This window comes from Ostrea edulis, chromosome 10 (assembly GCF_947568905.1).
Source record: "Ostrea edulis chromosome 10, xbOstEdul1.1, whole genome shotgun sequence".
In the NCBI taxonomy this organism is placed as follows: domain Eukaryota; kingdom Metazoa; phylum Mollusca; class Bivalvia; order Ostreida; family Ostreidae; genus Ostrea; species Ostrea edulis.
In genome coordinates, this window is record NC_079173.1 from 35566708 (window position 1) to 35579922 (window position 13215).

General features: G+C 34.8%; 1 protein-coding gene across 1 annotated transcript; it reads left to right on the forward strand.

Moving 5' to 3' along the window:
* Positions 1-2104: 2104 nt before the first annotated feature.
* Positions 2105-12157, forward strand: LOC125665911 (uncharacterized). The gene is made up of 3 exons (XM_048898885.2): positions 2105-2496; positions 9542-9631; positions 10504-12157. The coding sequence occupies exons 1-3, from the start codon at positions 2404-2406 to the stop codon at positions 10744-10746; spliced, it is 426 nt and encodes a 141-aa protein (XP_048754842.2). The 5' UTR covers positions 2105-2403; the 3' UTR covers positions 10747-12157.
* Positions 12158-13215: the final 1058 nt, after the last annotated feature.

A 13215-nucleotide genomic window follows, 5' to 3' on the forward strand; every position in this document is an offset into this window, starting at 1 on the left:
ACTATTAGGTCAAAGAAATTGACATTTACATGAAAGCTTTCTGACATGGTGCAGATTCAAGTTTGTAAAAATCATTGTCCCTGGGGGTAGGTTGGAGCCATAATAGGGGATCAAAGTTTTACATAAAAATATAGAGAGAGAAAATCTTCTCAAGAAACACTAAACTAGGAAAAATCATGGTCACCGGGAGTAGGATGGGGCCACAGTAGGTACCAAAGTTTTACGTGCAAATATATATGGAAAATCTTTATCTATGGGCCAAGGTGACTCAAGTAAGCGATGTGACCCATGGGCCTCTTGTTATGAATGCCATGTCAGTAGTCATAATATATTAACCTTATGATAATAAAAAAAACTACTGGGTGGGATGGAGATGGGGTTAGAAGACCTGATCTTGACCTCTAATCTTGAACATATAAACTCATAACTTTAGAACTGGAATTGATAGAGACATGGGGACCTTCAGAAATGATAAAAGGAAGGTAAGATCTACAAACTAGTATCAAGGTCAAGTAAGTCCAATGACCTTGACGTCTGACTTTAGAACATAAAATTGATATTACTTAAAAGAACCAGATATAATAGAGACATGGAATTCTCAGAAATGATGAGAGGATGATGAGATCTACAAATTAGTATCAATGTCAAATGACTAGTGACCTTGACCTTGAACATTTAAGGTCATATGATCTTAGAACTAGAATTGATAGAGATATTGGATCTTCACAAATGATAAGAAGATACATGTACTATCTTCAAACTAGTATCAATGTCAAGTGATTCCAGTGACCTTGACCTCTGACCTTAGATCATCAACTTCATATTACTTAAGAAGTACGTCTGATAAAGAGATGGGATCTTCAGAAGTAATAAAAGGATGATGGGATCTACAAATTGGTATCAAGGTCAGATGACTCCAGTGACCTAGACCTCTGACCTTGAACATAATCTGGTATAATTTTAGAACTGGGGCTTATAGAAACATGTATAGAAACATGGAATCTTCAGAAATGAAAAAAAGGATATAGTGACTTACAAACTAGTATCTCCAATGACCTTTGACCTTGATTATAAAAACTTGTATAACTTTAGAACTAGGACTGATAGAGACATGGGATCATCAAAAATAATAAGAGGATGCTGGGATCTACAAACGAGGATCAAGGTCAGCTGACACCAGTTTTACAGAAGAAAAAAAAGTGATTTTTTTTTTAAAAATATCAAAATCAAAATCAGCGTGATCTAGATTGGTTAATGAAGTTAGAATTGGCGTGGATTTTGTCATGGGAGGAAAATAGTAGGACTCGGAAAAAGCCATATTTATACAAACAGCACCGGTACTTCGTTTGGGAGACTTTATAATCGGTCTTGTTCAGTTGTGATGTCACATCGGCTAACAGAACTTGATTATTGGAACTTCATATCTGTTTGCAAATAATATTAGTAAACACTTCGTCTGTTCCCAAAAATGCGAATGAATAAATATATATATATATATATATATATATATATATATATATATATATATGTATATATATACATATATATACATATATATACATATATATATACATATATATATACATATATATATATATATATATATATATATATATATATATATATATACGCTTTTAAAATAAAGTGTTCATCGAATTTAAAAAATATAGTTATGTAATAAAAAGGTTATTGATTGAAAATCGGGAAAATGTTCATCGTTGCGCGGAAGCGGACCCGAGCCTCACAAACACTTCGAGTGGGTCTACTGCCCCGATCTTCAGTCAATAACCTAGAAGTATATGCCATTTGAAGTAAATTCTTATGACGGTGTCTGCTATAGTTGGCCATTGGGGCACAAACAATAATAATTCAAATTTACATTCATTGTGAGAAAAATATTCATTCATTAGATTGATCCTTTATGCACTGTGTTTGGTGATAAATTTAAATTATGTTTAATTAAATGACGCATATAACAATTGTCCCCCTGGTTCTGATTTCGTTCTATTTAATGCAGCAACCAGGGTCCTTTAAAATATGCACAGGGGCTGATAAAATCTCAAATATCGCACCACAAGCTTGACAATTTTATCAATGCTGCTCTTTAAATTATCTTCAAATCACTTCATATTGACGGCAGTGTGATTCGGGAGATATACATGATTTTTTAAATGTATTCCCTCACCGTTGTGTATTGAGAGACAGTTCTCGAGGGGAGAACCAGAATCATTGACGAAAACAAAAACATGTTTATTAATTCTGGATTTACGTAATGGATTAATATTTATATACTGGGGAAAAAGATTTATTGTTTATGTAGGAGATTCTTGGAGCAACTGCACAGGCGGAAAGTGTGGTTCATATTTGAATTCAAATTGATAGAAAAATCGAAAAGTAAGAAGCATGGATGTCGAAACAGAGAGAGAACGAAAAGATGAACAGATGGAGCGTACGGCCATGTTCACAACTTTACAAGAACATGAACTTAAAGTAAAGGTAGGTTCAGTAGCGGTTCTTATGAGAGAGAGAGAGAGAGAGAAAGAGAGAGAGAGAGAGAGAGAGAGAGAGAGAGAGTTAAAATTATATATACTGATTTCTGATCTATTTCTGCAAATGTTGACACTGGAACAGATGAGAAATTTGAAAAGAAGAAAAATCATTTGAGAATTTTACACCAGAATACCATAATTTTAATATATTTACTGCATGAAGTTTATATCTCCCTTTGGTCTCTTAGAGAAAAAAAGATTTCGCAAAGAAAGCTGCACATTTCTGGGGAAACTGTTTTAAACATGAAATTAAACATTAAAACAAACACCAGTATATAACATATATACATGTATAACGGTATTGATAATCTATTTGCGGATTTAAAGTATATGAATTATGGAAATAAATATGACTACATATCGATGTAATTAGATTCTGGGTAGGAATATTGCGTATCGATTCAGACAGAATTGTACATATGGTTGTTGCCAAGAGAAGACAATGATATTTATCTATCACCAATATCTTAGATCCTTCTGTTTAAAACAACCTTTATTCTCGCACGAGTATATAAACGCCCGTCAGTCTGCAGATAATAGATATACGCTCTGTCAACAATCATCTGCAGACCAAACAACCCCCTGCCAATTTTAAAGTAATGCGATACAACAAATTCCGTATTTAGCAATGTACCTCTCTCTCTCTCTCTCTCTCTCTCTCTCTCTCTCTCTCTCTCTCTCATTTTATCCTCTTTGTCATGGAAATCAAGACGTCATGCAATCTAAGCATACTTTTTTTGCTCTCCCCAAGCGATATCAGTAACGAAGAGTATGTTGGTGGGCAGCCTCTTTTTTCTCTTCTTAATAAAGTTGCAGTTTCCTTATATCAAATGGTGACTCAAAATGAGTTTTAAACGGCGAGGAGATTCGGCTTGTTTTCTTGAAACCGGAGAAGCTCGTAATAAAAGCGGGAGGGGGGGGGGGGTTTAAGTGGGAGGAGCAGATTTATTTCAGGGAATCAGGCGAGTGCAAACAATTGTTTCAGATTTTACCTAACAACTGTTGACTCATTCAGATCTGCAATCCGTCCTTATTTTCTATTTGCTTTTTTCCTGTGTTTTTTTATGGATCATTTCAAGGTAACAAAAGAAAAAATCCTGTTAGTCCAGATCTGGTTTTAGTGTTTACGAACTAGCTCACCCATAATCGTTCTAGATTGTCACCTAAGGCTGAGTGAATGTAAGTGATTGTTTTACAATACCTTCAAAATCTATGTGTCTTGTTGCACAACGTGTTGCGTATTTAAGAACCAGACCGGTTCCCGGAAACAATAAGCATGAAGCAGGAACGTACAGTTCCTGGATTTAATTTTCTATCGGTAAATGTAATTGATAGATTACTTGTATAATATGATTACGGTGTGACCGTTGGGGCGAGCGCAGCATATCTGAATACATTTTCAAAAAATTTATATTGAAAACAAGGAAAACTGATCCGGTTCACTGTCTTCTCGCCAATGTAGGAACCAGTTTAGCGGGAAATGCAACGAGCGTGTTGTGACGTAGCCTGGTAGTTGTGACGTGACTGTTTACATTTCTTTAGACAATATTTTAAAAAGAAAAAGAAAGGGGGAAGAATATGATTATCATCCTTTCCTTTCAAATAAGAAAGGTTTGTAATACTTCAAAGATTTTTTTTATTATTATTTTACGAATTGAACCATCCGCCATTTTGTACGAGGGACTTCTGGGATTGGCGTCAAAAAAAAATTCTTGTTAAAGGTTGAGATTTAGCTCGGATTATTTCCCGCGCTCTAGTCATTAGAGCTCGCAGTACGAGCCAGCGCTCCGCGCTGGCTCGCTATAATGAAAAATGTCAATCGGAACATCACTCGGCCTATTCCGGAATAGGCCGAGTGATGTTCCGATTGGAAAAATGTGTGTACAATATGATGATAAGGATAAATGGTATGAAAGGTTTAGTTTATTTCCTTGTAAGAATTGCAAGTGTCAACGTTAAACAAGAATGTGAAATATTCTTGTATGACACGTATTTTGAAATAAAATTCTTCGAACGTCTCGGATGTAATACGATGGTATCCATGAGTGAATTTGATGCATTGCCAACTAATTCACTCTCGGATTAATACGATGGCATCCATCGTATTAATCCGAGATCTATGTCGAGTGCGCGAGACATTGGAGGAGTTCCGATTGCCCATGAAGCTTGCGTAACGCGCCACCTGGTGAGAGAATGGTACTGAGGACCCAATCGGAACTCTTCGAATGACTCGCGCACTCGACATAGATCTCGGATGTAATACGATGGCATCCATGAGCAAATTTGATGCATTCCTGTGACGTCACAATTGATAATGCATCAAATTCACTCATGGATGCCATCGTATTACATCCGAGATCTATGTCGAGTGCGCGAGACATTCGAGGAGTTCCGATTGACTGAGGACCTACTCTACCTAGCAAGCACGAACTCGGAAGGCCTCGGGTACTAGGCTACTACTCTACCTCGGATCCCCACAGGACTAAGTATGGTTTAAAGTTAATTGTTTACATTTAAATGATTGTAATGTATCTAATGACAGTTCGAACTCCAGCATCAAATATTAAAATTCGTTTACCGCATTATAGCTCGCTGCTGTACGTGTAATAATTTTATTAAAAAGTCCAAACTAACTCTCTAGAGTGCCGTTGGTTACAATTTAAAGTTTGTACCACGATCCCGATGGCAGATCTGATGTGGGGTTTCTTTTAAAATAGCTATAAGCTGTCACCAACAATTCTCCCCCAAAGTTAAATATTGAAACTTTACTTCCTAGGATTACTGCAAAGTTTCTCCTATAATCGATTTCTCGCCGCATGCCCTACAGATATTATCTACGAGACAAGATCGATATCTGGCAGCAATCAATATTTTCCAGGTATTATACAAAAAGATTACCGGAGCGGATCAAAGATCTGATTTCCATCAGATTGATTTTAACCGCAGACAGTTTTTCAGACCGAAAATCTTAATATCATATACATATATTTAAATCATATTTAGAAAACATACGTGTACAATGTATACCAGATGACAGACGAAATTTCATTTCCTTTGTGATTCTGTCGTTTAACTTCATTTTAAGATTTTAAGATAATATGATTACGGTGTGACCGTTGGGGCGAGCGCAGCATATCTGAATACATTTTGAAAAAAATTATATTGAAAACAAGGAAAACTGATCTGTTTCACTGTCAATACGTAGGATTACTGTCTTGCTCTTCTCGCCAATGTAGGAACCAGTTTAGCGGGAAATGCAACGAGCGTGTTGTGACGTAGCCTGGTAGTTGTGACGTTACTGTTTACATTTCTTTAGACAATATTTTAAACCGAAAAAGTAAGGGGGAAAAATATGATTGTCATCCTTTCCTTTCAAATAAGAAAGGTTTGTAATACTTCAAAGATTTTTTTAATTATTATTTTGCGAATCGAACCATCCGCCATTTTGTACGAGGGACTTCTGGGATTGGCGTCAAAAAAAAAATTCTTGTTAGAGGTTGAGATTTAGCTCGGATTATTTCCCGCGCTCTAGTCATTAGAGCTCGCAGTACGAGCCAGCGCGGAGCGCTGGCTCGCTGCGCTCGCTATTAATTTAATTAATTAAAACAATATTTTATTCACAAATAAGTCAATGGGGTCGGGCAGCAGGCATAGCCTATCTTAGCCCTCTGCCTACATTAAAATATACAATAAACACACAGTCTGTAATTATTCTGATACTAATCCATTTGATAGAAATGGCAGAAACCCATTAAGGGGAGTACATTGAATAGTGTGACCTTTAACAATGATCATTACTAACTACGAAACAAAGCCGTGCACTATTGAGACACCTGAGCAATACGCGACATTCATGACTGTTTTGTGCTTGATTAAGGAAGACAACATGCTTGTACAAAACTTGACAACGTGTTCAAAATGTACCAGTGAAGGCAGGTGTACAGAATGAATGTTGTAGTAGTTTATTGAGCACACACCGAAAATGTCTTTTTTTTTCTTTCTTTTATTTTATAACAATTTCATGAATTTCTAAGTCTTTAAAAATGAAGTTTAGCTCATACTTTATGACAGGTGAAAACTTCCCTCCATCGAAGGAAAATCTGTCATACCTCTTATTCGACATGAAGGCGCATGGATGCTAAATGATTGGAAATGACAATATACCGCTTAGATACACATTAAAAATTTCCAAGTCCGGCGTGACCTTCTTTTGCTGTTGAAAAGAAATACTTCCAGTATTATTAGCGTCCTAAAGTATCCAGAAAAATCCTTCCATTTTTGGAAAATTAATTATTGTTTTAATTATTGAAAGACTGCCGTATTAGAGTCGGGCTAGATGTCTGTTGTTTTTGTATTCATGAAGACAAATATTTCCATGTATAACATTTTAATTTCTGCCTCCACTGATCAGATAATCAAGATGTTTAAATCAACTCGTCAGTTAATTCTGTGGACTTGTGAGAGGATCTTGTCAACTTGTCAAATAATAAAAATTAACCGTAAAAATGAGTTTACGCCCAAACCGTGCCTTCTACTCAACATAATAAGAATCCGGGTAGTCGACGTAATGATTTAACAAGCCGAAATAAAGATCTGATAAATGGACAAGTCCACATAATGATCTTTTTGTCCCCCGGTCAGATAATTAATGTCGACTTGTCAGATCGTGATGTTGACTTGTCAGTTATTAAGACGGAATGTAGATGTCATCAAATGGCAATATAATATCAGAATTAAAATATAATGAGAAAAAATGAATGAGGAATTTTCCGAAATGTCGACATAATTATCTGACAAGTGGTGGCGAAAATATACCACCAGTTAAAGACTTTTAGTGCGGGTTTTCCCATGTAACAGTAGTGCTTCTATTTTCCCCAGTTCTGGACGTGTATAACTGTAGAATGATATTGTTACAATTTATACATAAAGTATACACTAAATAATTGAAAAAAATGGTCCTCCTAAGTTTTGGCAAATTGCGCGGAATATAAACAATATTTAATTAATTACCCTACTTTTACCCAATAGGAACGCAGCAGATGTCTATAAACTGATATTGTTTGCGTGTGAACGAGGTGTCCGTCTTGTTAATGAAATGGATACCGCAAGTCAATAGATTCCTACTAGTGATCAAAATCCAAATAATCAGCATGTCAACGACCGAGATATGGATTTAAATGCTCATTTTATATACCGAAATTTTATACCCTATACCTAATAAAATAAAGCAGTATATTGTTAATATTCCTTCTCTTGGTCTTTTTATTACATTTATTTTAAAATGAATACTTAGTTAAATAATCTTATTTTTTTGTCCTATATTTCAGCTCTCTTGTACTGGATTGCAATGTCCTTGACCTTACGCCATCGTCCGTATTCGTTCATGTAACTCCGCGCCCGCATCAAAACAAAATAAAAGGGCGAATGTTGAAATGTTGCTATCCCGTCTATCTTCTTGTTCATGTACATATGTACATATTTATCCCCCCACGGATGTGAAATTAATTAAATTATATTGTTGAAGTTGATTAAGAATCAATGTCCTAATTAATTTGATATTTATAATATATATAAATCGTTTGTCTCTTAGTTTTGATCCCAGGGCGGAGTTTTAAGAATAATTGTCTTACATTCAGGCGCCAGACTTAGAGCGTAGCGTGCATTGGTGGTTACAAGTTATCAACATACAATTATTACCTCCATATCATCCTTAAAGTATATCAAATATAATAAAAATCAGCTTAAGGTAAGATCACTTAATTCTGGTGGTCTTCGGGGGGTGTTTGTTTAAGACAAGGATGTAATATTCTACTGACCTGTTTTAATTATCGGTCAATGGTTACGAATGTCTCATATTACTTTAAATATCTAATAAGGTTTTACTGAGAAAACCCTCCGTAGATTATAGCGTCAAATTTCAGGTAATATTTGTTTTATTAAACCATGAAAACATCCACGCGATGTTGATTAAGAAATGCGCGTCAGTCAATAAACTAGTACTGCCGTGAGGAGAGTCGATGTGTATCAATCATCTAGTATACTTTTAAAAAAAACTCTGAAAAAACATCTCTTATATTTACATTTTTGTTTTTCTATTTGCATTTTAATAGGTTAAGTATATTCTGAAGCAGTGATTGATTGAAAGTTTATGAGGTATTGACCTCCAGTTTAGGTTAGGTATAAAACGGAGCGGAATAGACACATTTGCAAATATGCATATATACAAAAACCTATACGGTATATCAGTATTGAATGGCAAGCGAGCGTGGTAGAATTGAATTGAAGTACAATTTATATTCCTATTTTCAGCAATTAAAGGTGCGCATGCATGCTCTCTCTTTATGTTAATGCAGTAAGTCTTTTGATAGCCCATTAACACATTGACTTGCTTATGTCTTTCTATAATCCTCTCATCACGAAAATCGCCATGTCTTATCCACCTTCAGTGAGTAAGGAGCCGGTAAAACAGTTTCTCGTGTGTGGTCACTGTTGTGACGTTTAAAAATTTGATTGAAATTATCAAAAGTATTTTTAACAATGTCATGATTTTAACAGACACAAAATATAAACATGAGAAATTATAAACCATTCCGATCCGAGGAGGATGGAATTCAAATTGAGGCATTAGGAAATCTACCTCACAGTGTAACTATAATACACAAACTGCAGTCTGTCTCGTAATACACGTACATTATAACGCATAAAATACATAGTTACAGTATTTATGTATATTATTATGGGGGCGGACGTAGACATTGTAACGAAACTCAATCACAATAGTCGACTCATCACGGTCAATTGGGGAGATTTAATCCCAGGTATGTTTACCTGCATAGATATATACACAAAACACGATTAGTGCAAACAATTGCAAGCCTTATTACACTCCATGACTTTTCCCGAACTTTTCTGTGCGGTATATACGACACTGCATGTTCTAGTTTGTTCCTCTCTGGGTTTTGTGATGACGACATGTGATTTATTTTATTTAGGAGCTTAGAAGTGTGTTCGTGGAACCACCCAAGACAATGGACCCACAGTCCCGCACCACCAAGGAGAAAATCCAATCGGGCTTACAAGGGGTAAGAATATTTCTACATGTAAAATCTCATTTCTGAAATATTTGATTCGAATCATGCCTGTAAAGCTGTTGTGTAGTAGTTTTTAAGCGCTCATTTTAATATCCATGCCAGGCGAATTTTTGTTTTTCAAGAAAAAGAACTTTAATTTCTTGAACATCGTTCTGTACAGTGTTATTATAAACAGACAATGTGAACTGACATACAAAAGCAAGTACTTTCTTCATGTGTCGTGAATTAAATTATATGAATTTTTATGTTATGGTTTAATTATATTTACTTATATTACTAAATATAACAAAAGGAAGATGTATCGTGACAATGTGTCAATAGTTTCTACTGAATCCCGAGATATTTTTCAATAAATGAAGACATGGAGAATATACGGGGGTATAACACCTTGTTCTTTTTGTTAGAAAGTGTAGTTATGATTTTTTTTTTTTTAAATTCTTAGAATCTTTGGATTGATAGTCTTTAAAATTTTCAAGTATTCTAGAATTATAGGTTTTTATAAATTAGAGAATTAGAATTAAGATGGCTCGAGTGAATTGTCATTTTTCTATAGAGTGGGCGCTGTATGTTGTTTTAAAACTACCAATTTCAAACAAGGATATTTTACAACTGAAAGATCACCGTGTGTGTAAAAAAAAAAATACGTTCGAAAATTACTTTATGGAAGATATGCAAGAGTTTGCAAATGAAACCAGAGAATTTCGACATTTCATATTACATATACTTCAGAAAGAATAATCACGTTACATTGTTTTTTGATACACTCGTAAGTATTGTAGATAGTTTAAACTATAGAGAACTGTTATATGTGTATTTTTGCGTTGCAACCTGTCATTAAATTTTATCCCATTGTTTACTCTTAGGTGAAAAATGGGTCCAAACGTTTTGCAAACTTTGTGAGAAGCAAAATAATTCGGCGGAAGGAGAAAGAAACCGTTGTTCAGGACATAAATATCGTACAGGAAGACAACGAGACTTGGGCGAGAAGATCCGTCGGAAGCGCCGCCTCACGGACAAGTATAGACTCAAAACTATCGTCTGGTTCTGACAAAACCAAGGACGTAAATATTCTTACAAATCTGGATGATGGAGAACTTGAAGAGTGAGCGTATTCTGATAAGAAAAGTATTTAAATTTTTGGAATGTGAATTTTAAAAGAACGTGGTGCTGTCTTGTGCAATGGAGAAAACTAATTCATTAACATAATTATATTACCACTGACGAAAGGAGGAGCTGACAATTGTCTGACAGCATATCATGTACATGTGTATAGTAGAATGAACAAGTGCTAAACATTTTTTCAGTATTCAAAATGGAAGTATGGATCGCAAATTAAATTTTTGTTAAGTGCATTCATAAGTACCATGAACTATACTAAGTATGTAAACAGATCTTGAATTTCAAAAATAGTAATTTAAGGTGGTTCCATCCTCATGTGACTTATCAATATTAATGATTGAAAGTGGAAAAACTGTATTAATGTCCACTCAATATACATGTAGTTAAATATAATTAATAGCCAAAGAAAATGTGCATGTTGCCATCTTTTTAAAGATGTCAGACATACAAAAACAGAAGAATATCTTAACATCAGAAAATAACGCATTTTCGTTAAATACAGTATAATAAAAAATAGATAAAAACTTGTTGAAATGACAAATTTTAATTGTCAAGTTTAAAAACACTGCTAATTCATAAATATTTATAAATTAATTGTTTATTTTAGGGAAATCGGTGTATCTTAGACATGCAGTAGAAAAAATACCAGCTTAGGAGTTATTGCCATTTTTTAAAAACTTAAAAATAATTGATTATCTATGGAAAATATTAACTTTTTCAGTATCATAGTTAACCAAATTTTTTACTTTATGCAGTGAATAAAATTCCTCTGAAATATATATTTCTATCATGCGCAAAGTTTAATTTAATAATGATTTTTGCAAAAACCAATGACATCACATGAGGATCAATCAACCTTAAAATATTACAGAGGGAGGAATGTTTACCACCCCGGCCAGATAATCGTGTGCATACTTTGAAGTTGGAGCAGTGAGAAATACGTATACATGTAACGTTCACTACCTATAACATCAATGGGGTGTAAATAGCCTCATATTTGATATTTATTTCAGGTGACTTTTTAAATGGAATATTTGTTTGAATTTATACATGTAAGTGTGGCGTGCACTCTGATCTGATAACTACTGCCTTACTAATTACGCTATAAGATGATTGTGATATTCACAAGTTTATGTACCATCTACCTGAGTCAATGCAAATGTACATTGTACAGTGTTGTACACTAGTATTTTTATAGTGGAAAACTTATTGCCTAATTGAACGTACATGTAAATAACTGTGTCGTCATTTGCAGATGTATGTACAATGTAAATATATCATCGTATTTATTGATTATGCTGTAAATCGTTGTATTTATTCATTATGTTAATCAACCGTTCTGTTTCTTTTCGTGTATTGTATAAACTGTGATTGCATGAAATAAATAACAACAACACTGGTGGACTGTTCACTCAGCAGTGTAGGCCCGATTACGATAAGATAGCATAATATTGGAACACTGATTTTGACTACGGATAACTCCGTTTACCTGATCAGGATATAGGGCTCACGGCGGGTGTGACCGGTCGACAGGGGATGCTTACTCCTCCTAGGCACCTGATCCCATCTCTGGTGTATATAGGGGACCGTGTTTGCCCAACTATCTATTTTGTATTGCTTATAGGAGTTATAAGATTGATCACTGTTCGTTATCTTCACCTTTCATAGGTACAATATGATATAATGTAATGGCTCTGCAAAACATTTAATAAACACGACCTTAGAAATATGCATAATGATTATTATCTTCATAACACGTATCTCTAGTTATTTTCTCAATATACAAATAGCTTAAACATTTATCAATTCAATTTATTAAAGTGATATCCGCTGAACCTATTTAACTACTAGAATTAAGCTCTAAAGTTAAAAATATTAACACTTTATATATATATATATATATACTAAACACTAATGACTTTAAATATAAACACTGTAACTTACCACACTTATGAATTTTAGACCTTTTGATATTTGACATTTTTACGATAAGCGTACTATGCTAATTGCTATAATACATGCAGAATTGAACATACAGATTGTTATGGAGCAGTCACACCTTACCGGATAGCATAAACGGACATCGCACAGATAAAATAATTGCGACACCATGCTGTCCACTGATGAAAGTCGTTCTCGCCGCTGCTCTGGGCTCCTGCGATCGGTGAATGAAGCGTATAAAACGCATAATAACCGCACGATTACTGGACACGTACCGGCCAATTAACGGACATTGCCGTCTTAATAACGGACAAGTACCGGGTTCAATGATCATGGGTAGCATCAGAAACTGATACAACGTTCTTTCGACGTTAGACGAACGGTCATGTAACTGACAAAACGGATATAATGGAAATTGGATATAACTTTTCAGACTGATCACCCTCGCGGACATATTTCCATGATGCCTCCACAAAGGAAGGCCTAAAATGTTGGGAAGGGAAGAAGTGCACGGG